Below are 25,083 nucleotides of genomic sequence, written 5' to 3'. Positions count from 1 at the left end.
GTGTGCGGATAGCAATAACAAATAAGTTGTTATAATAAAAGTGTAAAAAAGTGCAAAAACTATGATTGCTTCCGAGTAGTGAAGTGGCGGAGGGGTATGCTGGGTGCCGAGTATAAGCTGGCGGATGCAACACGCACGCCACCTGCTTGCCTCCTGCTCGCACTTACGCGCACAGTAAGCGCGCCCTTAAACGAGCGTACTGCGTGCGAGCGGGAGGGCGCCTGTGGGTGTTGCACCAGTCACCTATTGGCAGCTTGAGCGTTTTTCTATATTTTTTGTGTATTTTCGGAATGCACAAAAAATGTGGACACTAACTGGGAACGCTCTTGATATAAGCGAATAACCAACAAACATCTGTCTTCTCTCCGGCTAGACTAGCAAATGCTCGTCGCGAATTCAAACCAGTGAGCCAAGCGCCAGGGAAAAACTTGCAAAAGTGTGTGCATAAACAACGAACAATAACAAAAGGCAGCAAGCGGAAGGTGGCAGTGGAAGTGGACTAACTCGCCCGTGGAGAAGTGCGGAGCACACAGGACTGCAAAGTGGCGTCGCTACTGGATATTAGGGCTGGGGCAGCAGCGGCGTCCATGTCCACGGGGCACAAAGGGTGGACCACCAAGAATCACGACCGCACCACAACCAGGAGAGCGCAACAGCAGCAGCCGGTGTGGTGTCGCCAATTGTGGCCTTAAGCATGTAGTAAGTAAATTTGGTTAGTAGACACATCTCCTGAAATACATACTGAGACTGTTTTTGCCTACTTACTCCTAGGTCTTGCAGCAAAGAACCCGTTCTCTAACAAGCACAAGACACAAGGGACAAGGTACCAATCGAAGCAAAAACACACAAATATCAAATCAACACCAATGAAAAATGTCACAAAGAGGTAAGCGCGGTAATCAGCATCATCACCAGTCGCACCATCCGCCGCCGCAACAGCATCAGCGCAAGGATGTTGAGCCGCAGCCGCCGCCCACCAAGCGGCGCAAAGGTAGGCCACCTAACGGAGCCACTACGGCAGCAGTAGCTGAAGTGGCTGGAACGGGTCCAGCCGCAGGATCAGAGCGTGTGCCAGTTCTGCCTTTGTGCAAAAGCAAACATGTTGAGCCAGAGACGGAAGCGGGGGGAGGAGGACAAGGAAGAGCTGCGGCAGGAGGTACCAGCACTAGCAAATCCAAGTCAACGAAACTGGCCAAGTCGGCGAGCAAGTGCAAGTCGCAGGGGGCGAGTTCTAGTAGCTCCTGGCAGGCGCGGTCTGTGGCGGACATCAAGATGTCGAGCATCTACAATCGAAGCTCAACGGAAGCCCCAGCTGAACTTTACCGGTATGAATAGATCGGCAAATCAAGGAGAACGATTCCATAATATTCATATTTTAATTGCAGCAAGGATCTCATTAGCGCAATGAAATTGCCAGACTCTGAGCCGTTGGCCAACTACGAGTATTTAATAGTAACGGACCCATGGAAGCAGGAATGGGAAAAGGGTGTGCAAGTGCCCGTTAACCCAGACTCCCTTCCTGAGCCATGCGTCTATGTTCTGCCCGAGCCTGTTGTGTCTCCAGCGCACGACTTTAAGCTGTAAGTTATTACAAAGCTAATTTGTATTTCGTAGTCGTGAATTTGTGTACTGACCTTCCTTACAATCCCCGTTTACAGCCCGAAAAATCGCTATCTGCGCATTACCAAAGACGAGCACTACTCGCCGGATCTGCATTACCTGACGAATGTTGTTGCCTTGGCGGAGAACACATGTGCCTATGACATAGATCCTATTGATGAGGCCTGGCTGCGCCTCTACAACAGCGATCGTGCCCAATGCGGTGCTTTTCCCATAAACGCGACGCAGTTCGAGCGCGTCATTGAGGAGCTAGAGGTAAGCTCGCTAAGGACCTTGTTGTACAAATATATTGACTTATGTGTTATAGGTTCGTTGCTGGGAACAGATTCAAGTCATACTTAAACAGGAAGAAGGCTTGGGTATCGAATTCGATGAGAATGTCATCTGCGATGTTTGCCGATCGCCCGACTCCGAGGAGGCGAACGAAATGGTATTCTGTGATAATTGCAATATCTGCGTGCACCAGGCTTGTTATGGCATTACGGCAATTCCGTCAGGTAAGCAGCACTTGGTGGTGTAGAAATGTCAGTGTATGCTCATGCGAACTTTACTTTTAGGACAATGGCTATGCCGCACTTGTTCGATGGGAATCAAGCCGGACTGTGTCCTCTGTCCAAACAAGGGCGGCGCCATGAAATCCAACAAATCGGGTAAGCACTGGGCACACGTCTCTTGCGCTCTGTGGATACCCGAGGTCAGCATTGGGTGTGTGGATCGCATGGAACCCATCACGAAAATCTCAAGCATTCCTCAGTCGCGCTGGTCCCTGATCTGTGTACTCTGCCGCAAGCGCGTTGGCAGCTGCATCCAGTGCTCAGTAAAGCCCTGTAAGACAGCCTACCATGTGACTTGCGCGTTTCAGCATGGCTTGGAAATGCGCGCAATCATAGAGGAAGGCAATGCTGAGGACGGCGTGAAGTTGCGCTCCTATTGCCAGAAACACAGTATGAGCAAGGGTAAGAAGGAAAATGCTGGAAGTCATGGGGGAGGCAGTGCCTCAGTCGCAAGCGCAATGCAAAAAGCGAACAGATACGGCAGTGGGGCTGGCGGAGGAGCCGATGATGGCAACAACGCGAGTGGGACAACTGGAGAGGATCCACGCAGGCGGAAAAATCACCGTAAAACCGAACTGACCTCCGAGGAACGTAACCAAGCCAGAGCTCAGCGTCTTCAGGTTAGTAGTTTCTTTTTCGTTGTGGTTTCTGCATGCATTCGGTGCTAACTTTTTCCCGTTGACTTTCAGGAGGTGGAAGCTGAGTTCGATAAGCATGTTAACTTTAATGACATCAGTTGCCATCTATTTGATGTCGACGACGATGCTATTGTTGCCATTTACAATTATTGGAAGCTCAAGCGAAAGTCTCGACACAATCGCGAGCTTATCCCGCCCAAGTCCGAAGATGTGGAGATGATAGCCCGCAAGCAGGAGCAGCAGGACATGGAAAATCATAAGTTGGTGGTGCATTTGCGACAGGATTTGGAGCGAGTTCGTAATCTCTGCTATATGGTTAGTCGAAGAGAAAAGCTCTCGCGCTCTCTCTTTAAGCTACGTGAGCAGGTCTTCTACAAGCAGCTTGGAGTTCTGGATGAGATGCGCTTGGAGAAGCAGCAGACCAAACAAGAGCAGCAACAACCTGTAATGGATCTAAACGCTGTAATCTACGCCAACGACGGACCTACTTTGTATGACCGTTTCTACAGCTCTGTGGGTGGACAAACTGTGCCGGCGCAGTACCAGGATTTGAAGTACATCCTTGAACAGCTTATGGGTAAGCTGCAGAGTGGTAAACAGGGCCGTGGCCGTGCCTCTCAGTCTCCCAACAAACGCAAGCAGCCTGCAAAAGCTTCACCAAACAAGAAGCTCAATAATGGGACTCTTAGTTCGCGCACATCCTCGCCTGAGAAGACTGTTGCAGGGAGTAAGGTGGGAACTACTCCAGCCAAGGTACGGTCGCCGCCAGGGAAGCATCCTACAGGGAGGCGTGCCTCAAAGAGCGGCGCGGCGGCGGCGACGTCGACCCACAACAAAAATCAATTCCACTCAAATATCCGCAGTAGCACGACCTCCCATTCGTCAAGCGGCTCTTTATCATCAGGTAATTCCAGCTCGGCGAATGGTTCCAGTAGCTCCGATAGTTCCTCAGGAAGTGATTCCGGCAGTGAAAGTGGTAGCTCTAGCGCGGGTAGCGGAGTCTCCAAGCGAAAGTCTTCCTCAGGAAGTCCACTTAAAAAACAAAGCTACGCTCGCTCCGTTGAGCAGCGGCAAAAACAGCGACTGCGACGTCAAAGTGAAGCAGCTGCGGGTGCGTCTGCAGCGTATCCGGATTCCAGGTCTGCAAGCAGCTCCAGCGACGATGAAGACGAGCGATGTAAAAACCGTCAGGAACCAGAACGCGGTGCGAGACGTGGGTCAATCCAAAGCAAATCAGTACCTAACAGGAGTCAGGCAAGTAGGTCGAAACCAACCACGGAAGCAGGCGTTGGAGAAGGAGCTGGTGCCTCAGCAAGAAGAAAATTGTCTACGACAACACGAGGACTTGCCCAAATGGACAAAGATGCCGAGGAGAGCGTATCGAGCGACGAAAGTGAAGAGTTGTTGCCTCTAAGAGGCGAACGACAGCGCGAGAGCACAACGACTTCCGGACTGGCCGCGACTGGTTCGAGCATTAGTAGAAATTTGGGACAGCATATCTACTCCGATTCCGAGAGCAGTTCATCTGCCCAAGAAAAAGACCAGGAAGAGCAGGCAATCGTGGAAAGCAATGTAAGCGACTCACAAAACCAACAGACTATTAGAACAAAGGCAGCTATGAAAGAGTTTGTGCCAGGGACAGCATCCACAACACCCTCTACATCCCAAGCAGCGTCCTCAGCTAGTAAAGCGAAGAATACGCGGGAAGGAAAGGAAGGAGCTACGAGTATCGGCAACAGCACAAAAACCAAACCGAACCCGAATGCCAAGATGTATCCGGCAGATCTCTTGGTGGTGCCTCAGCGCCAGGCAGCCAAGAAGGCTTCAGAAAACATGCGATCCACAAATCTCGCTACGACGCTACAGCCAGATGTGTCCGACAGAGTCAAAGATTCGGAAATGAATTCGTTTTCAGTCACTGCAAAGAGTAAGCTCAAGGACCCAAGCTCTCGTGTTTCAAATGAAACGGATAAATCAATCCTTGAAAAAGTACGACCAAAAGAAAACTTACAGAAGACTGTTGGAAAAACTTCTGAAAGCGCACCTGCTGAACGTGGAAAGCGCGGAAGGCCACCAAAGGTACCAAAGGATGTACGTCCGGCATCTATTACGGAAAACGACAAGCCTGCTCTCCCAACTCTTACTCAAACCAAGCCCCCACCTGTCGTCGCAACCCCAGCCGCAGCCAAAACGAACTTTGCAGTCTCGTTGGTTCCCCAACGACAAGCGGCTAAGAAGGCAGCGGAACAATTGAAGAGTAGCAAACCTGTTCAAGAATCTTTCTCAACGGGGAACGACATCTCGGACAAAGAACCAGTGACGTCAGCAACGGGATCCGGATCATCTGCGCCAGCTTCCACCACGCCAATTAAGCCGACCAGACGGACCTCAATTAAAGAAACCCCAACTACTCCAAAGGAACCCTTAAGTAGCAGAAGGAAATCAAAAGAAGATATGGGGGTGACACCTATAAAATCTACTCCTACGGTCAAGCGCCGCGTAGTTGTCCCCAATCTTTCAAGTTCTAGTTCTGGCGACAGTGAAACTTCCAGCTCCTCAAGCAGCTCGGGGAGTAGTTCCAGCAGTGGCGGCAGCGACTCGGACAGCGAGTCTCAGGCCAGCAATTCGGAAAACCCATCTAACCGAGAGCCTGCAGAAGCTCCTGCGAAAGTGCCATCTGATTCCTCTCTTGTGCCAAAACGTTCACCTCGCAAGTCCATGGATAAGCCTTCAGCATTGACTGTTGCGCCAGTACCGGTCAGCACAGTACCTATACCATCTACTCGGTCTCGTCAGAACTCTACAACAAAATCGCCAAAGGCAGCACTGCAGAAGACAGTGGTATCCGTTGAGGATGACGTCAAGAGTACGCCGAAATCACATCGTACCCAAGGCTCATCGGACGAATGTGTAAAGCAGGTCCAGTTGGAACAGGCCACCAAAAGAGCGACTCGTGGCTCCAAGTCGCGACCGCCCTCGCCCACGGCTAAATCGTCTCCAGAAAAGACAGTATCCAAATGTAAATCTCGAGCTGAAGAATCTCCCAAGAAGGTGGCAAATTTAGAACAAGAAATAAGCCAGAGGAAGGTAGCCAGCGGAAAAGCGACTAGTTCGTTGGACAAGCTGTTGAATAAGAAACAGCAGCAATTGAACCATGCTGCACAAGCTACACCACCACCAATGTCACCAACTCCACCTGCTCCTACGACACCTATCGTGAAAGATCAATGCGATCATAAACCCGAAGAGGTGTCCATCCAACAGACAAACCTGGGAACAGATGCACAACCCGAACCCGATCTGGAACCAGAGTCTGCTGCAGAAGCTGGCGAACTACCCATGGATATTGATGAGGAGCTTACCACTGCTCCAACGCGAACCCAACTATCTGCGAGCGCGAGTAAACTGGCAGACATTATCGATGATGAACGTCCACCGGCCGCTCCGCTTCCCGCCTCGCCCACTCCTACACCTACCTCCAATGACGAGTTGTCTGACGCTGGAAGTGACCTCAGCGAACGACGGCGGATGCGCTGGCGTTCCAGACGAAGGCGAAGGAGACGCAGTCACGAGCCAGACGAGGAACACACGCATCACACCCAACATCTCCTCAATGAGATGGAAATGGCTAGAGAACTGGAAGAGGAACGTAAAAACGAGCTGCTTGCAAATGCGAGTAAGTACTCGGCGTCTACATCCTCTCCAGCAGTCACTGTTATTCCGCCCGATCCGCCGGAAATTATCGAACTGGACTCGAACTCTGCAGAGCAGCAACAGCAGCAGCTTCATGACCAATCCCTGCCCCCTCCGCTTGCTGTGCAATCCCCCGCGCCCGAGGTTGTACCATCAGTTATGCAGCTGCCTTCGCAACGGCCCCTAATCGAGCAACTGCCTGTCGAGCACTTACCCATTGTTGAGACAATACTTGAGATGGAGGACAGTAAATTCGCTAACAACTTCGCGTCGAACCTAGCCAGTGTGTTAAATCCTCCCAATCAGATGAGTCTAATCGGGTCTAGTATAGACAGCGGTAAGCAAATAAGTGAGGAGGATAGCATCCAAGCAACCCGAAATCTCTTGGAAAAACTGCGCAAGACGAAGCGCAAGGCACAGGATGACTGCAGTAGCAAGGAGGCAGTCGATCTATTACCTCCAACTCCAGCCATCCCATCGGTTTTTCCTTTTCACAATGCTGCGGATCCAGAGGATATCATTCATGCCCAAAAAGAACAGCAGCAACAACACCAACAGCAACAACAGCTGCAATCATCACAAGCGTGTATTTATGGAAACTCATCTGGACCGAACTCTGTTGCATCATTGACTATCAAGGATTCACCTATGACAGCCAACAGTGGAAGCTATGCAAACAGTCTCACTAGCACTCCAAATGCTACACCCACCAACGCAACAATGAACAATCTTGGATATCAAGTGAACTTTCCGAACTCTCAGCAACCCCCGACGTTAGGTCTCTTCCTTGATAAATCACCACACCAAAAAGGGGCTTGTCCCCTATCCAGCAATGGTGGAGCTAATGTAGGGCAACCTGGACCCACTCCTGACTTTGTAGACTTGGCAGCGGCAGCGGTGAAGAACACTCTTGGAAGCTTTCGTGGAGCGGCAACCGTGCCCACACAATCCGGAACGGGAGCCAATACGAAGATCACCGACTACGATGAGAGCACACGAATGCAATCGCCGTTCGGAAGAATGCCGTGGAATGAAAGCGATCTCATCGCTGAGAGAAGAAGTAGCTCGCCTAGTTCAGTGTCCGAATCAAATGATCCTCCTCCGCCACCTCCAGTCGTTGGAGCGACAGCAACAACGGCTCGAACTCTCGCTCAGCTTGAGAGCTGTAAAAACTTTTTCAACAGCTATCCAAGCGGTAATGCCGGGCCTGGCACTGCAGCAAACGCTACAGCGCCCTTTAACCATCCTCCAATTGTGAACGGTATTGATTCCATACCAATGTTCAACAATACCAATACGATGCAGCATCAACCGACAACGCCAACTCATCAACAGCAACAGCAGAGAACTCCAAACAGTCAGTACAACGGAACTATCTACCCCCAACTAGCGGGTATTATGCATCCACAGACAACGCCTACAGAACCGCCTGCGAGCTTATATGGCAATGGCGGAGTCGGAGTTGTTGGCGCTGTGCAGTCCACTACACTACCTCCACCGCCTCAGGTCAACCAGTACTCCGGAACACCATATACCGCTGCTAGTTTGGGTATGCTTTCTGTACAACAACCTGCGCTTTCAACAGTTCCCGTTCAGACGACAACAACGCCTAATCATCCGTTTTCTTTGACTTCGCCGATAGATGGAAAAATGCCGACATATCCGGCTCAGCTTCTAAGCAGCTGCGCAGAAGCAGCCGTTGCGTCGATGATGCCACCAACCCCACCGGTTCCAGTTACAGCCAAAGACTCGCCAAGCAAGAGAACGACCGTGAGCGGTAGTAACTTATCTAAAAAACAGACGCACAAATCGCCCCAGCTTCCGCAAGGAAAATCGCCAGGAAAGTCGCCCAGACAGCCTCTGCAGCCACCAACGCCTCCTGCACCAGTTCCCGTTGTGGCATTGCCGCCGACAAAATACGACCCCCAGACGCACACATTGCAGGGCAAGCCGCGCCAACGTGCTCCGCGCGGAAGCGGCGGCTCTGGAGCATCAGGCAGAGGCAGGGGACGTGGAAGGGGTAGAGGACGTGGAGGAGGATCTACTGGTGGTATGGCTATGGTACTGCCACCGCCGATGTCAGATTACGGGAGCAATACTCATATAGTCAATAATTTGGTCGGAACTCCCTTTGAGTTCAACAATGAGTTTGATGACATGGCAGGACCAGGTGTGGAGAATCTGCAATCACTAAGGGATCGGCGAAGAAGTTTTGAGCTTCGAACCCCACGTGGTCAAAACAAGCCATCCACTACGCCAACAACTGCAACAACCACAAATCCTCTTCTCCATCCAGTACTGCCAGGACCTGTGGACATGAGAACGTACAATCTTGGATTCGAGGCACCGCACAGTACAGCCTCTCAAGAGGCCTACCAGAATAATCTTCTGGGTGCGTTTGACTCGGGGACCGCTGATCAGACGCTCAGCGAGTTCAACGAGGAGGACGAACGTCAGTTCCAGTCGGCACTGCGAGCTACTGGCACTGGGACCTCGCCCAGCAAGCAGCATTCAACATCCACGACACTTGTTGCACCTCCAGCTGCTCCCAACCCGCCACCTGCAGCAAATCTTCTTTTGCATTGTACAGAAGCGAATCAAATGGCACCCACAGTGGCTGCCACAGGTGCTGCAACGCATTTGGTCGAGGGCTCACTGGTTGAAGCTTCTCTAGAGGCCACTTCAGAGGAGGTATCCATTGACTCAGACAGCACGATACCACACTCCAAGACCTCGATTTCAGATGCGCGAACTCAGATTAAACTTAAGATCAAGAGTCCGCTGGCCTATCCGGAACACTATAATGCCATGACAAACAGCAGCAGTCTGACTCTCACCAGCACTCTGGTGCAGTCGTCTAATGTAGTGCAAACCACCGTGTCCACATCAACGGTAGTTAGTGCGTCATCAGCCGTTAGCGGCAACTCGCGCCGCATGCGAAAGAAGGAACTTCTTAGTCTTTATGTGGTACAGAAAGATAACCACAACGACGATAGCTCATGCGGACTGCCCGCCGCATCCGACAGCTTGCCCCTCGAAAATCTGCGGAAGTCAGAGGAAGAAGACGAACTTTCAGGCGGTAACGGTACGAAAAGATTTAAGAAGAACTCTAGCAGCAGGGAATTGCGTGCTCTTGATGCGAACTTAGCGCTTGTGGAGGAACAGTTGCTTTCGAGCGGTGCGGGAGCGTGTGCAGGAGCATCCTCCGGTGACGGCAGACGGCGTAGCGCTTGCAGCTCAGGTAGCAATAACGACAACAACGGGAAGACGGGAGCAGCTAGTAGTGCAGGTAAGCGGCGAGGACGCAGTAAGACTCTCGAAAGCAGTGAGGATGACCACCAGGCCCCCAAGCTGAAGATCAAAATCAGGGGTTTGGCGGCCAACGAGACACCTTCAGGGGTTTCAAGCGTCGACGAGGGCCAAAACTACAGTTATGAGATGACCCGAAGGGCTTGTCCACCAAAGAAGCGTTTGACAAGCAATTATAGCACTCTTACACTAGAGGAGATCAAGAGGGACTCGATGAACTACCGCAAAAAGGTCATGCAGGACTTTGTCAAGGGCGAGGACAGCAACAAGAGAGGAGTAGTTGTCCAAGATGGCGAGTCGCTCATAATGCCCCAGCCTCCCACAAAACGACCTAAGTCTTCCAAACCCAAAAAGGAGAAGAAGGAGAAGAAACGCCAAAAACAGCAACAGCTTATCTTAAGCAGCAGCACAACAACGATGACCACTACGTTAATTGAGAACACGGCCAGTGCGTCGCCAGGAGATAAGCCTAAGCTGATCCTCCGTTTTGGCAAACGAAAGGCGGAGACCACGACAAAGACCGTCAGTCTGGAGCAGCCGCCTGCCTTGGAGGCTCCAGCACCCCTGCGCTTTAAAATAGCCAGGAACTCATCTGGCGGTGGCTACATAATTGGCACGAAGGCGGACAAAAAGGATGAGCCTACGGCCGACAACACGTCTCCGATAACGGAGCTGCCACTTATATCACCCCTCAGAGAGGCGTCACCACAAGGCAGGCTGCTAAACAGCTTTACACCGCACTCCCAGAATGCTAATACGTCGCCAGCCCTGCTTGGCAAGGACACGGGCACCCCATCCCCGCCCTGCTTGGTGATAGACTCCAGCAAAAGTGCAGACGTGCATGACTCCACATCCCTGCCCGAGAGCGGTGTGGCTGCGATGGGCGTGCAGTCGTCCCTTGTGGGTGCCACCACCCCTTTGTGCGTGAACGTGGGAAACTACGAGAATAGCAACAACTCATTGCCCTCAGCCAGTGGCACCGGATCGGCTTCCAGTAATTCCTGCAATAGCAACTCGAACAACAACAACGGCAGTGGAGGAGGACGCGCCAGCGGGGAAGGCGGTTTACTTCCATTGAAAAAAGACTGTGAAGTTAGATGATAATCGGAGAACGCGAGAACGTCGCATGTAAGCGTATCCTGTAACTTCGTTCATTCAAGCTTTCGATAATCCCCTCCCTTTGTGATTTGATTCCTTGCCCTCGCCCATATTAGAGTGTTAGCTTTTGTAGTAAATGAGCGAACTGCAGGTCCTTAATCGAACTTTAAATTGTACAGTTAGTTTGTAAGCCCCTTAACCATTCTTCTATCTGTCTGTAACTGGTTTGTTGTAATCGCATCAGCGTAAAGAAGATATTATCTCTACACACCTATAAAATATTAAAATGCATATAGCACATTATGCGATAAACAAAAAATATAAATTGTACATTTTTAGAAGCAGATTGTACATTTAAGGCTTTGTAAAATACTGTATTAAAGATATAAAAGAAACAAAAAAGCAGACACAGTCGTCTAGCCTAAAAAAATCCAAAAATGCTCTCGGTTTAGGTTTATAAAGTTTCCATTCACCTAAAAATCCTTCCACGCCTCCTACTCACTTAACATGATTGATAAACCCAAGCATATATTATAAACACTATTTATTAATAATTATTTAATAAAATGTGTAAAATAATCGTAAAATATTAGCAAAAAGTGTTAAATGCGTGCAAAAAGTAACAACAATTTCAACAATTGTAGCTATAGTCATTAATTGTAGTTCTTAGCGAAAATCAAAGTCGGTTGACCCTGACCGCAATCTAAGTGCATATAATAGTCCCTGTTCCCAAACATGTACGTAGAGAGAGAAACAATTATTTAACAACAAAATTCCCTATCATTTTCGAAAGGGAATTCTTTGTATTTTAGCGTGTAAGAATGCAACGTATCGGAAAACTCCAGAGGAAAGATAATGTTTGTTTTGCGTTATATGGTGTTAAAGCAATAGTAACGTAGGCAAAAGTACACTGGTTTTCTATAAGCAAAGGTGCCTGCAGCCTTAAGCCAAGTCACATACACAAAACATGCCGAAGGAAGAATCCATCTAAAACAGTACCATTTGGTAGGTGTGATTGCATTCCAGATTCCGATTGCGGAACAATACACAACGCCCCGGTCCACCTAGACTTTCTGTTGCTCTTTTGTCGCCAATAGTTCAAGAAGTTACTTCCCATTTAGTTTTCAATTATCGTCGGGCCTATCTCGATTAAAGGGGCAAAACAAAATTAAAAAAATCATTTAAGGAACCAAGGCAACAAATATTTATTCTAAAGTAAAAACCCGCGAAAAGGCAAAAATAGAGAATAACTAATATAATTGTGTAAAGAACCAAGCAAGAAATAAATTTAGAAGTTAACGACACTTCTGTAAATGTAAATATTTGTGCGCAAAAAATGTTTTTAATTAATACCATTACGTTAACTCTAATTATTAATTAATGATTATGATTATTAATTTTAATTCTAGTTTTTAGCAAAAATTTAATAAAAGCAAAAAAAGCCTTATTTAAAAACAACATTCTTTAGAACGGCACTGTCCTTTACTTTCCCTCTTTATTCTGTATCTCGCTACAAAAGTTCATGTAGCCACTTGTCAATTACTGCGGAAGCAAAAGGACTCGAAAGGATGCACATTAAGGGGATTTATGTGGGCGTTCCCATAACAGGGTGCTTGCACAAAACAAACGCTATTTCTAAAAACCGAACTTGAAGATGTGAATAAGATATGCCCTCGGCTTACAGCCCCGCAGACTAAATACAAATAAAAATTTTTAGTAGATGTAAATTTTTTGTTTGTTCACTACAGCTCGCAGACCAACTACAAATAAGAATTTTTTGGAGTACTGTTTGCTTGGTAGTATTGGAGATGTAGTCCCAGTTGTAAATAACCCAAACTCGTGTTGTTTAAACAAAAAAATTACTCAGCAAAGGAAAAATACTCTAAGAAATGATACAAGCGCCTATCGTAGTTACCACAGGATAACTTACACAAGCTCATACTATCTTTAAGCTTTTATTAGGCTGTACAAATTGTGTAAGGATCAATCAACAATCAGTCAGATAAATTGTATTATAAAAATGAAAATATAGCAGAAATCAAGATAGTCAATTGAATTTGTTTTTTTTATGGTTCAAGTAGAATAATTTTTTTTTCAATACGTTATAAAATGCGCGACAAAAGTAAATATTGTAAAACTTTTTGATTACATTTGGGTTTAAATGACCTTTATACGTGTTGCATTCAAAACAAAGTAAGGTTACAATACATAAGCAATCCAAATTTAAAGTGGCATACAAATTAAAAAAAATATATATGAAAAAGTTGTAGTTCCACTGGTAGGGCAAAACGATTTATTTCCAAATTTTGCAGTAAACAGTAACAATTATATTGGAGCCTGCGCAGGATTGGGAAAGATTTTAGTCATCAATTTCTTCACGATTTCAGTGCTTGTAGGTTGCTGAAAGAAAAGAAAACATCGCGAAGGATGCAGTGCGCAGGACAAACGGACCACGATGAAAGTCCACTTCAACATAGATCTAAACTTGTATTAACAGAATTGTGACTGGGCTTAGAGACAGTAAAGAAAAATGCAGTTGTCTTGGATTTAAGCTTGTCATTGCCGAGGATCCATTGAAATGCAGGGCAAACACAACAAGGCAGTTAAAGTGTGGACTCCAGGGCCAGTTCGTGGTCGTCCAGTCGCGTTGTTGACTTTTACTGGTAACGCGCCAGCTTAGGCAAGGGCGCAAATGAGGTGGCTATTACTGGAGAACTGATGGACTGAGACCTGAAAAGTTTATAAGTTATAAGTTACTAATATTATCAATGAGTTCAAGTTAACACCCACCGCCAGAAAAGGGAGCTGCCGCGCTTGAGCTCACCGCGAACCTGCAAATCGTTCCAACAGTCTACCCAGCTCTTGTAGGCCGGCATAATTGGTGGTTGGCCAGCCATCAGGCGTGAGCCACTGACCGCCGAGCAGGTGGATACCACTTGTAGTGGATACAGCAAACTAGATACGGCAAACTGTGTGAATCCGGAATTGTATTGCCTGCCCAACTTGTCCTTGATAACATATTTGTTAAGAATGTAGATCGTGGAGCTGCTGAGCACAAGGCAGGCCAAATCGCACAGCAGCTTTGGCACAAGACCGGCAAAGAATCCCGCTATTCCCTCAGACTTCCAGATCTCGCTAACAGAGCCCACTATTGAGGTGTACAAGGTCTCGCGGCCCACAAACTGCGCCATCATGCGCAACGAAATTACGTGAAAAGGATGCGAGGCCACGATTCCGCTCACCGTTAGTACAATATCCCGCTTCAGACTCGTCTTGAACTGGACGTACCTGTGAGAAAGCAAATAAGGAGTTGTAAGGCGATTATTGGGCACGTGAAAATAGAAGACTTACAATTCCTCCTCACTGAGCTGGGAGTCGTCCTTAATCTCCTCTGGCTGCTCCAGACCCAGTTGATCGACCACTCGCTCGCTTACCACCATGGCCACCAGAGAACCCACCAGCTTAGGAGCTAGACCACGGTAGCAGCCGTAGAAGCCATCGATCCGCCGAATGTGGCCAGCTGCAGGAACACCAACAGAAATATTAGTTTGCTTTCGGCAAAAAGGAACTTTGTACCTACCGTACTGAAAGATGTTCGGCAACTTCATGATCGGCTTGCCCAGTAGCGACTTGCCGGGCAGAGGAGCGATCGGTTCGTAACCCAGCTGTATGAGGGTCTTGGAATACTCGAACGGATGTAGGGCGGCGCTGACGCCCAGCCTAAGACCAAAGCGTATCCAGACATTAACCTCCGTCTCCTCTGCGCGGGCGTGCTCAGGAAAGCCGGCCATTCTAGTTACGTGGTGGGTGGGGTGACTGGGTGCTCTGGTGACTTCTGATGACTTCTGATGCCGAGGGCTTCTAATTTGGAGGACTGCTGTGCAAAAAGACAATAAAGTATTAGACCGTTGACCGTATCTAACAAGGTTGCAAGCGCATTGGGCAGTTGCAAAATTAGACTTTTTTTTTATTACAAAACAAAATACTTCTGACAGCAATGTGGCCGGGTGCTCCGTTGTTGCTTAATGCCGAGAACCGATTTCCCCATCGATTCATCGATATCTTCCCCTTTTCCCCCTCTATGGCGATAAAACAATTCGGCTGGAGGCAATGCTTTGATTTTGCAAGTAAGTACATACAAAATGGTTGACTCGTTGATTTGCAGCTTTTTAAATCTGTTGAAATGTAGCTTTCCTTATCATCCAACACATTATTTACAATCCCACCTCTAGGACCCCAGAGCAACCAGCTGGCCAAGCCCATCTCTAGCGACATGGATTTAGATTGTAGGTTGCGCTGCATAACATGAATAGGTATTTGTTGAACATTTCATACATTGGTACGACTTTCCGGTAAGTGCGTCGAATTGTGGAAATGAATTGGTAAAGCAAGACTTCCCGCCCCTCAGTGGTATTCAGAAGACGGTGAACAAGTTGGAGCAGTCGCGTCTGGACACAAACTCCGTGCAAGGCTGTTTGGAGCTGGCGCTGCGGGTCTTTCACCCAATAAACGAAATACAGACCGTGCTTTCCAGTCGGTAGGTGCAGGAGCATATAGATTATCTGTACAGTCTATAGTCTCGCTTAACTTTCAGAACTGACGCCGGTGTACACGCCCTGCACTCCACTGTGCAGGTGGACCTGGAGCGGCCTAATGGACAGCCCTATGATACAACCACTTTAACCGGAGTGCTCAACCGAACCCTTAACAAACAGGGTCTTCCAATCCGAGTGATCAGCAGTAAGTTGGTGTCCAACTCCTTCCACTGCCGCTACCACGCCATTGGACGGACCTATCTCTACCGCTTTGCCGTAGCAAAGATTCCGTCATTGGAAGACTGCAATCTCCGGAATAAAGCTTACGAGACTTTCATACCAGTGGAAGAAATCGATCGCTGTTACTTTCTGCAGTAAGGAACTCCGGTAACCCTCATAGGATGTTAGTAACCACTTATTCCACTACAGATCTTCTAGCTTTGATATCAATAGAGTGCAGGCTGCAGCGCGAATGTTTATTGGCGTCCACGACTTTCGCACTTTCATGAGTGTCAGCCGCCAGAAAGTTAGTCGGGATCACCCAATGTTCACAGTGCGCAAAATCGACGAGATTAATATACGTCCAGGTGAAACGCGGGCACTGTCCTCGAGCGCCATTCTGGCCGCTGATACATACAACTATTGGGACATCGAGATCAAGGCTAAATCGTTTCTTTACAAACAAGTAAGGCGCATTGTCGGAGCGCTGATCGCTTTGGGTAACGGACGCATCGACGAGAGGTGCCTGTATCAGATGCTCACCGTTCCCTCGAAGAATTCTTGGGATCCCCGTATTCTCCTGGCTCCGGCCTGTGGACTCTACCTGTGCAAGGTGCACTACCGAGAAACGGACATTTAAGACCGCAATGATACTGCTGTACGAGCTGCAAAGGCGCATGGCCAATCTGAGACCCACCGCTACGGTTGTGACCACCCCCACCGGTGTGCGCTACATTGAGCGAAGGAATACATCCGACTGCGTGGAGGGCATTGCCCAATGCTCCCAGCAACTGGACCCGCGTGAATACGGCTTTGTCGTGGATACCAGGCCAGACTCTGTGCCCGCTTGCATATTAAGCGACTTTCTTTACCTGGGTTCGCAAGATGCGGTTAGCGCGGCCAACATCAAAAAATATAAGTTAACTCACATCCTGAGCCTCGGCATTACGACGCCCGAGGTGGAGTGGCCCATGCCAGTAAAATGTAAATTTTTGCCCTGCCTGGATCTGCCGGAAACCGACCTAATGGACTACGTCTTGCCAGTGTCAATGGAGTTTATCGAGGAAGCGCACCGATCACAGGGTTGTGTGCTCGTCCACTGTAACGCAGGCGTTTCGCGATCCCCCTCCGTGGTTATCGGCTATCTGATGAAACGCCGTGACATGTGCTTCGAAGACGCGTACAATCTGGTGAAATCATGGAGACCATGTATTCAGCCCAATGCGGGATTCATACAGCAGTTGAAGAGGTCTGATTAAAAGTAAATAGGCTAAGTAACTTTGAAGGTTGTCGTGTTCATGTTAGTGTTTTTTAGTGTACTAGTCCATGCTTGTTGAACACAACCAAATGATCCACAAAAAACTAAAGTTTTAAACATAACAAAAAATTTAATCTCTATTTGGTTAGTTGACACAAATTTGGTACGGATGTTCAAAATACGTTACATGAGATTCTTGCATGAAGTCAGGGGCTTGTTCTTTGCTTTAAACAAGGGTGCCCAGGTGTTGAATGTCCCTTTCTGAAGTTAGCGAAGTGGCTTGCCTAGAACCAAATTCTTTTTTTTGGACGCTGGTTGAGGTAGAAGGATCTGGGGATCTTATATCTGCGAACATTTGCTTGGATATTCCCTTGTCCGGTATTATTCGATCCGATAAGTTCCTGTCACTTAGTGCATGATGCGTTAATCTCTGGTTAAGATGATCTGCCACAAAGAGTTTCTTAACAACGTGCAGCCAGTTCCCAGGGGGTTGGAGATCATCTAAATGTGACGAGGAAGATTGGCTTAGCTGAACCTTTGCAACTGTCTTGCTACCTTCTTGGACGTCACCAGATACCGTAGTCTCAAATTCACGACTCAAACATTCAAGCACAGCCAGTTTGGCTTTAAGCTGTTCATTGGCCGTGAAAAGTTTTCGTTCCACTTGGTGGATATCCGCCACCTGAGCAGCCAATTCTGTATCGAGTCTTTCGATTTGTAGTAGCACCTCGCTCTTCGTTTGGTACGCCAGCTTCACCTGGTGCCTACGTACCTTGGAGTGCAGGCTGAGCAAAAGTTCCTCTTCACATTGCAATTCTTTGTTTACCGCGTGAATCTTTTCTAGCCAGTAAAGTCGGATCTCGTCCTGGCCAGTGTCACTATTTAACGCCGATCGGAAGGCTCTATCTAGAGGCCTATCTTCATCCATGCCTGACATTGCCTCAAAGTTCCGATCTTCCTGTGTCCCCTGTGCCTTCTCTTTAAAGTCCTGGCCCCTTTCCTGGGACTCATCCAAGTCCTTTAAGTATGTCTCAAGGAGGTAGTTTTTACCCAGCTCTCGCTCCCTCACCCGGTGCTTTTCCTCCTCGATTTTAAGGATCTGTCGATCCTTTTCGCTGCGGAAAGACGTTAATGAATGTCGGAAATACTCGGAGAGATAAAGTCATAACTTACTGCAACATGGTCATTTGCTGGAGTATGGTTTCATCTTGGGCCAGGATAATGGTAAGCAGACTCTCGTTCGGAGTTAAGTGGTCGTTCTTCTGCTGCAGCTTCCGGCTTCTCTTTGACTGCTTAGTGTTGGTATTGTCCGTGGTCTTAGTGGAGGGCAGCACCTTGTGTTTTCCCCTCCGCCGGAAACGCATGCTCCGCGAACTGTCTACTGGACTGCCCATTCCACTGTCCTTATCGGTCGTCGGGATTTGTTTTCGATTTGAAGTGGCCAAATGACGAAGCTGGAGCTGGTACTGTGTGAAAGAAGGATATTTAGAATGGTGAGAAACGTTCTGCTCGGGAAATCGTTTACTTCCTCTTTCGGCATAGCGTGAAGGCTGGCGATAACATCAAAGAGCCTGGCACTGCTATCCAAATACTCCTCGTAGTGACGCTGCTTATGGACAATGGCAAACTGCTGTGGATCGAGTACTTCTTCCTTGCTGCGCACATGTTGCTGGGGAGTTTGGTAGCTGATTAGCGCGCAGATTAGATCTGCGCAGGTGGTGCTAGAGTCCACGCCGGATATCCAGTGCTCCTCGCCGTCGACCCAAATGGAAAAGCTATCCGAAGGAGAGGAAAGCAAGCCTATGGCTTCGTCCCCTGGCACTGCTAAGCTCTGAATCCCAAAGCCGTTAGTGGTCATTGTGTCAGCTGGCGTTCTGTCGAAGCAGCACAAACGAAGGGGTTAGCCAAAAAAAAAGTACCTTGGTTATGCTAATACAGGTATTGTAAAGGAAGGGTCGCGAACAAAACATTCGGTATAATTTATGCAACTTAACCGTTGGTAAGCGGAGCAGACAATTAGTTAACAGTTCTTCTTTAGAATCAGGTGCTCTCTTCGGCTTCAACCGTTCACAACGTGTCAAGATCGGTCATTAGCTGGTTATGAAAATGTGTGGCAACTTGACTAATGTATTGTGCTTCGAAAGGATCGGTGATGAATTAGAACCAGCCTTCCCCAAGTAAACACTGGATGACTCACGGGGCGGTGTTATGAGTGCCTTATTGTTACAGTTTCAACTTTCTCGCGTTACACTGGCCCGAGCGAAGACAGTTTTAAGTTTTCGTTGCGAGCCGTGCCTTACCAGCGCGCTCGCTATCATCGCCACAACTGAGATACTGCACCAAGTCGGACATAGAAGCAGCTCCATTCCAGAGAGAGCGAGCCAGAGAGGCGAAACAAGGCAAGAGCGACAAAAACAGTGGCCAAAACGCTCAGCTTGTGGGACAAGAGGAAGCTCTGCACACCTTCGATTGCTCAGAGATACACCTCTTGATTTTCTCTTCGAGACTAAGCTTACGGTATCGTTGGTAAGTTTATGGTAAGTTTGAAGTGGACCGGCCACTCCCCCTCCGTGATTGATGCTACACCGAGATATTCTCTGCCTCCAGGCCTGGCTTTCGCTATTATTATAAAAGACGGAGATAGGCTTACTATAGTTCCTACGTAGCCGGACCTTTAGAAAAGCGATAAACCGAGCTGAGATTCGGAATTCGGCTCGGTAGTGCGCGGAGAAGCTTTGAAACCACACTGACTCCGACTCAAGTATACTTAATTGTTGGCTCCACGAAACTCCGAGTCCAAGCGATTATCATTTTGCACCAAACTAGTATAAACGTCTACAGTCGAAACAAACTAATTTTCAGATACTCTTTACTGCCGAGGTCACAAACGGGAAATCTTTGGAGCCTCGTTTAAAATTGTCTTCGTGGTAGAGTCTTGGGTCATTAAAAGACTACAATTCTCACCAATGAAGTCGAGAAACATTGAAATGGAAAGCTCTAGTCATTACCACTAAATGCCACTAATGTAGTTGGGAGAAATCTAAAAAGACGCTCGGAAAACTTTATTACGGAAGTGATTTGTTTTCTCTCATAAGCAGCATAGTCTTAAATGCGATAAGTTTCTGAGTCCATATATAGTTTGGCCACCGATGGATCTTTACTTGCTCCAATATTACATATTCCATTGAATACTTTGTCGATCACCAGTTGGTGAATACAAAGCTATTACTTACAGAATACTTTGACTAAGGGTTACAAGGTATCTAACAGATGTAACAGAGGATCTATCACTGACTTGGACTTATTTTCAGGGTATAGCCTGGCACCGGCTGCCGAGCCATTCACCGATTCGGTTTTCGCAGCCAGTGATAGTTTACTTGGCTTTTGGCCTTTCATTTTCATGAGCTACAGTTGAGGTTCCTCGATTTGGATACCTTAAAACAACACATAACCGGTATGAAGTGCATGCATAATGCATAAATGTGTGCCATTAAATGCATTTTAGTCTGCACACGATTTGTTGACTGTGGACTGTGGATACATGCCTGTGGAATACGGGCTTGGTGCCTGAAATACAGATTTATAAGTTAAGTTTTTCTAGGTGCGACCGAGTAACACAACATACACCTGCTGCGCTATAGTGGGGCTGCTCCGCGAGCATTGCCAAATTTGATTAGCAAATTGCTTCTATAATCGATTCAGTTCGAATGGCTCAGACAACCTGGCGGGTTAACCGCTGAGGTGACAATTTGGTAAAAGTCGACGTGTTCTAAGGGTTTCCCGTATCAGGTTCTCATTGTTGTGGCTTGATCTTTTGTTGTCAGGGGGTTTTATCCGGTTGAATTTATTCAAGAAGAATCCACTATGCGTATCCTGTAAGCACGCTGGAAAGGAAAACTCAGCCATGTATTACATGAATGCAAAACGAAGTAAAAACAAAAGCGAGCTACTTATTGGCATATTACGACATCAGCTGGCTCTGGCTGTTTCTCTCTCAACCGATCGGTCGCAAAAACATGCTCAAAACAAGTTGTTAAGCCGACTTCTCAGCCGCAAACTGATGCATGACGACGACTACGACGACGACGACGACGATGATCAGTTGCCAAACAATCGCTAGAGAGCGTGGTCGAGATCTAGCCAAACGAATCGCGCTCAGAGCCAGAACGGGTTGAATCGGATCGGTTTGGACTGGATTGGTGTTCCGATCTGGCCAAAAAACACCTTTGTGCGTACAGGTATTTGCAAAGCGATCATTAAATCAAGTGCGCCCACCACAGTGATCTAGAGAAAACAATTGATCTGTTGCGGACAAACACAAAGTTTTGAACAATACGAATGTGGTCCATCGAATGGCAGTGGCTCGGTGGGAATCCGCTTTCCACTAGGAAATTACGTCAGTTTCCTCTTCGGGTTCGTTTCCCAATCAGCACAGCAATCCGCAACATTGTCACCAGTGCACCAAACAGGCTTGCCGACTATGGCAGTTGTAGCTTACGCTTTTGGTAAAGATGTACTTACTGGAGTCTGGCCCAGAGTTGTGGGCGCGGGCGTGACACGGCCGACATGCTTCATGAGCCGACCTTGCAGTGGATGCTTAAATGTTCGGGGCTTTCGTGCTGCATAGTTGTGCACGCAGCCATCTCTTGGCCACACCAAACTGGTTTTGCTTCCTTTGCCCGCCTAGATGCTACCCACATAAATATGCAAACAAACAAACATACGGCGTATGTGTGTATGTGAGGCCAGTCCACGGTAGTACACAGTCTCAGACCGAGCCAGCTATGACGGATAAGTTGTCATTAACCAAACCGAATTGACGCGAGCCGAGCGGGTCATATATTTGGCTACCCTGTTCTGACGAATTTCTTTGGTTTTCCCTCAGGCGTACGGATGAAATCGGCAACAATACGGAGCCACGATGCCGCGCAAGCTGCTTAAATTCCTTATCATCTTCGACAACACTTCTCTACTGTACTTCCCGGGCCAGTTCCTCTCCGGACGGGTTCTAATCGAACTGCAGGACGAGACCCCTGCTTTGGGACTTCATTTTCATGTGGTAGGCGAAGGAGTGGTGCGCAACGGGCGGCGGCAGGAGCGGACATATGACAAGGAGAACTATATCGACTTCCGGATGCGGCTCCTGGGAGACGTAGACCAAGGAGGTCCAGCCATACTCTCGCCAGGAATTCACAGCTTCCCCTTCAAACTCGGCTTGCCACTGGGCCTGCCATCCACATTTCTCGGTCGATATGGCTGGATTCAGTTCTACTGCAAGGCGGCGCTCCGCGAGAACAATGGCATAATCCACAAGAACCACCAGGTCTTCATTGTGATGAATCCCATTGACTTAAACCTTGAGAAGCCCATCTTAGCAGTAAGTAGCGTTTCCAATCCTGTTGATCAAAAACTCACATTTCGTATGTCTTAGCAACCTTTTACCTGCGAAGTGGAGCACAAGCTTGGCGTCGTCTGCGTTGGTGGAGGTCAGATTAAGTGCAGGGTGTCCCTTGATCGCGGTGGCTATGTGCCCGGCGAGAATATTCTGGTCACTGCATTTATATCCAACTACAGCAATGTGTCCATTAAGCGGACTAAGGCATCGCTCACTGAGGTCGGTGTTCCCACATTCAAATGGCTAGTTACAATTCATTTATCTTGATTTTTTTTGGGTTTTTTTAGACCATCGAGTATTTGGCGCGGGGAAAGGTGGTGCAAACGGAAAAGAGGGAGCTGGCTGTCTTAGTTCGCGGCAAGATCCGTCCGGGGGCCAAGGACGAGTGGCACAACGAGCTTTACGTTCCGCCCCTGCCGCCGACCAATCTGCATGGCTGCCACCTGATCAAGATATCCTACGACGTGTTCTTTGTGATCGAACCCAAGTCCATGGAGAAGGAGATTAAGCTGCAGCTTCCCATCGTACTGGCGACGTACCCCTTCCGACACTCCAGTGATGCGGTCAATGCCAACACATGGCCGGAATCGGTGCTTAAGCCGGACACGCACACCCACTATCCGTCCACCCTGCCCATATTCCGGCCCTGGCTGCACGAGAAGCCTAGCGAGGCATAGCCCCGGCTCCTAGGATTTCCGTGTCTCACAATTTGTTAAGACCGATTTGCGCCATACAACAATTTAAACTTATTTAACTCATACTTACTGTTTCCAATGTTTTTGGTCTTTGCACTTGTGTGTTTCCAATTCGTTTCCAAAAATTGTTTCATGATTAAACTATATCATTTATTGTTTAAGTTTTTAAAACAAATACAAACGAAAATTAACATAACGAATAGACCTTTATAAATTAACCTACTAGCAAATTAGCCATAAAGCCAAAATATTGTGGGTTAGATATTATCAACTTGGTAACACCGCACTCATCAGCCTTCTTACTACACTTACTGTTAAAAGGTTATCATTTTTAAAAATTTCCGCTAAAGTAACTTCTTAAATAGTTAGATTATGAAAGAAATGGTAATCTACCGTCAATATAGTAACATAACTAAAAATGGATTATTAACTTTATGAAACTAGGCTGCAAGTGTGAGGCCTCGTACTTCTTAATCAGGAATCGCCAACATTGAGTGGAAAAATGGATTTTGGGTTACACGAACCAGTTCAACAAAGTACCTATTTTTTATACTTTGGTCATCTCCTTTTTTTGTAATCTTGTGGTTCCCCGAAGTATGGAGTAGTTTGCTTGAAAACACTACCGCCAAAAGTATGCTACACAAATGAAATTTTAAAGGCTGGCGTGGTAGGTATTGATTGCCAAAATAAAAAGGGCCACACTGCGCATCGAGATGAAAACAATTTCTGTCGTTCTCTTTACGTGGATAATTGCATTCCATGATGTATCCAGCGACTGTGGCTGCCAAAAACTCAACCGGGAGCCCCCGGATATTCCGACGATTTCCGAACAAGTGTGCCAGCAGCGGGCACAGGGTGCACACAGCCACTACAGGGATTATTATGGCGAACTGGAGCCAAAGATTGCTGACATGTCCCTCGTTCCGGGAGGCACGGTTTACGTGGGCACCGACCAACCGCACTTTCCGGCGGACCGGGAGGCTCCGGAACGGCAGGTCAAGCTGAATGACTTCTACATCGACAAGTATGAGGTCTCCAACGACGCATTTGCGAAGTTTGTCCTGCAGACGAACTACACCACGGAGGCCGAGCGATTTGGCGACAGTTTTCTGTTCAAGAGCCTGTTGAGCCCATCGGAACAGAAGGACCTAGAAGACTTCCGAGTGGCGAGCGCCGTCTGGTGGTACAAGGTGGCCGGCGTGAACTGGCGACATCCCAATGGCGTGGACAGCAATTTGGACAACCTAGGCCGACACCCGGTAGTACACGTCTCGTGGCGCGACGCAGTGGAGTACTGTAAGTGGGCCGGCAAGCGTTTGCCCAGCGAGGCGGAGTGGGAGGCGGCTTGCAGGGGCGGCAAGGAGCGCAAACTGTTTCCCTGGGGCAACAAGCTGATGCCAAGGAACGAGCATTGGCTGAACATTTGGCAGGGAGACTTTCCCGATGGCAACCTGGCTGAAGATGGCTTTGAGTACACCAGCCCGGTGGATGCATTCCGACAGAACGTGTACGACCTGCACAATATGGTGGGCAATGTCTGGGAGTGGACGGCAGATCTGTGGGACGTAAATGATGTTAGCGATAACCCGAATCGGGTAAAGAAGGGCGGTTCTTATCTGTGTCACAAGTCCTACTGCTACAGGTACAGGTGCGCTGCCCGCTCGCAGAACACAGAAGACAGCTCGGCCGGCAACCTGGGTTTCCGGTGCGCCAAAAATGCGTGAGTTGTCATTGTGGGCAATTCTGCACAACTCTGTTTTTTATAATATATATTTTATGAATACAACTTAGCCGATGTTTACATTCCTATTTTTGATAAAACCTTTGGCAATATTTGGTATATTTCTTAATGCCGCACTTGATGCATTCCATCGGCGGCAGCCTATTTAGGCAAAAGCAGTGGAACGGATATGCGGCACCGCTAATGCAATAGGAAATACGGTTAGAAAAGGCACCTAACCTGCAGCACATAAAGTCTGTTGTAAGCTCGGGTGAAAGAAAAATGTGGACTTGAGAGAACAGACAGATTATGGACCTGTCCCAGTCATCTACACTCCTTAAAGCAGGTG

The 25,083-nt window shown here is 48.0% G+C and overlaps 7 protein-coding genes across 16 annotated transcripts; 5 read left to right on the top strand and 2 right to left on the bottom strand.

Moving 5' to 3' along the window:
* Positions 1 to 656: 656 nt before the first annotated feature.
* Positions 657 to 11,499, top strand: LOC120448685 (PHD finger protein rhinoceros). Of its 2 annotated transcripts, XM_039630825.2 has the most exons (8): positions 657 to 699; positions 772 to 1,325; positions 1,386 to 1,580; positions 1,659 to 1,875; positions 1,928 to 2,117; positions 2,178 to 2,794; positions 2,864 to 8,054; positions 8,148 to 11,499. In XM_039630825.2, exons 2-8 carry the CDS (start codon positions 874 to 876, stop codon positions 10,913 to 10,915), a joined length of 9,630 nt encoding a protein of 3,209 aa, XP_039486759.1. In that variant the 5' UTR covers positions 657 to 699; positions 772 to 873; the 3' UTR covers positions 10,916 to 11,499. The 2 variants fall into 2 exon arrangements, with proteins under 2 accessions (XP_039486759.1, XP_039486757.1); XM_039630823.2 differs by having other exon boundaries at positions 2,864 to 11,499.
* A 1,677-nt stretch (positions 11,500 to 13,176) lies between these two features.
* Positions 13,177 to 14,988, bottom strand: LOC120448687 (mitochondrial carrier homolog 2). Of its 3 annotated transcripts, none has more exons than XM_039630836.2 (5): positions 14,906 to 14,988; positions 14,493 to 14,786; positions 14,264 to 14,432; positions 13,703 to 14,200; positions 13,177 to 13,642 (listed from the first exon to the last, which is right to left on the bottom strand). In XM_039630836.2, the coding sequence occupies exons 1-5, from the start codon at positions 14,958 to 14,960 to the stop codon at positions 13,570 to 13,572; spliced, it is 1,089 nt and encodes a 362-aa protein (XP_039486770.1). In that variant the 5' UTR covers positions 14,961 to 14,988; the 3' UTR covers positions 13,177 to 13,569. The 3 variants fall into 3 exon arrangements, with proteins under 3 accessions (XP_039486770.1, XP_039486768.1, XP_039486769.1); XM_039630834.2 differs by having other exon boundaries at positions 14,887 to 14,978; XM_039630835.2 differs by having other exon boundaries at positions 14,493 to 14,789; positions 14,899 to 14,917.
* Positions 14,989 to 15,139: 151 nt separating this feature from the next.
* LOC120448690 (tRNA pseudouridine synthase-like 1) lies at positions 15,140 to 16,306 on the top strand. The gene is made up of 4 exons (XM_039630840.2): positions 15,140 to 15,264; positions 15,321 to 15,449; positions 15,507 to 15,821; positions 15,877 to 16,306. The coding sequence occupies exons 1-4, from the start codon at positions 15,218 to 15,220 to the stop codon at positions 16,304 to 16,306; spliced, it is 921 nt and encodes a 306-aa protein (XP_039486774.1). The 5' UTR covers positions 15,140 to 15,217.
* A 7-nt stretch (positions 16,307 to 16,313) lies between these two features.
* On the top strand, positions 16,314 to 16,944 carry LOC120448691 (dual specificity protein phosphatase 19). Its single transcript, XM_039630841.2, has one exon. The coding sequence runs from the start codon at positions 16,314 to 16,316 to the stop codon at positions 16,923 to 16,925; it is 612 nt and encodes a 203-aa protein (XP_039486775.1). The 3' UTR covers positions 16,926 to 16,944.
* A 133-nt stretch (positions 16,945 to 17,077) lies between these two features.
* Positions 17,078 to 21,809, bottom strand: LOC120448686. 6 transcript variants are annotated; one of them, XM_039630827.2, is made up of 5 exons: positions 21,446 to 21,809; positions 18,450 to 18,798; positions 18,098 to 18,390; positions 17,480 to 18,039; positions 17,078 to 17,425 (listed from the first exon to the last, which is right to left on the bottom strand). In XM_039630827.2, the coding sequence occupies exons 1-5, from the start codon at positions 21,490 to 21,492 to the stop codon at positions 17,151 to 17,153; spliced, it is 1,524 nt and encodes a 507-aa protein (XP_039486761.1). In that variant the 5' UTR covers positions 21,493 to 21,809; the 3' UTR covers positions 17,078 to 17,150. The 6 variants fall into 6 exon arrangements, with proteins under 6 accessions (XP_039486761.1, XP_039486760.1, XP_039486766.1 ...); XM_039630826.2 differs by having other exon boundaries at positions 17,078 to 18,039; positions 21,446 to 21,807; XM_039630832.2 differs by lacking the exon at positions 21,446 to 21,809 and adding an exon at positions 19,575 to 19,791 and having other exon boundaries at positions 17,078 to 18,039.
* LOC120448689 (arrestin domain-containing protein 4) lies at positions 21,023 to 23,139 on the top strand. Of its 2 annotated transcripts, none has more exons than XM_039630837.2 (4): positions 21,023 to 21,162; positions 21,810 to 22,301; positions 22,356 to 22,538; positions 22,607 to 23,136. In XM_039630837.2, the coding sequence occupies exons 2-4, from the start codon at positions 21,846 to 21,848 to the stop codon at positions 22,994 to 22,996; spliced, it is 1,029 nt and encodes a 342-aa protein (XP_039486771.1). In that variant the 5' UTR covers positions 21,023 to 21,162; positions 21,810 to 21,845; the 3' UTR covers positions 22,997 to 23,136. The 2 variants fall into 2 exon arrangements, with proteins under 2 accessions (XP_039486771.1, XP_039486772.1); XM_039630838.1 differs by having other exon boundaries at positions 21,044 to 21,152; positions 22,607 to 23,139.
* Positions 23,140 to 23,703: 564 nt separating this feature from the next.
* On the top strand, positions 23,704 to 24,998 carry LOC120449241 (formylglycine-generating enzyme). Its single transcript, XM_039631616.2, has one exon. It carries the CDS (start codon positions 23,728 to 23,730, stop codon positions 24,736 to 24,738), a length of 1,011 nt encoding a protein of 336 aa, XP_039487550.1. The 5' UTR covers positions 23,704 to 23,727; the 3' UTR covers positions 24,739 to 24,998.
* The last annotated feature ends 85 nt before the right edge of the window (positions 24,999 to 25,083 follow it).

The sequence above is a fragment of the Drosophila santomea genome, chromosome 3L (assembly GCF_016746245.2).
Source record: "Drosophila santomea strain STO CAGO 1482 chromosome 3L, Prin_Dsan_1.1, whole genome shotgun sequence".
Taxonomy (NCBI): domain Eukaryota; kingdom Metazoa; phylum Arthropoda; class Insecta; order Diptera; family Drosophilidae; genus Drosophila; species Drosophila santomea.
Note: the sequence above shows the minus strand (reverse complement) of the source record. Positions and strands in the feature narration are given on the sequence as shown.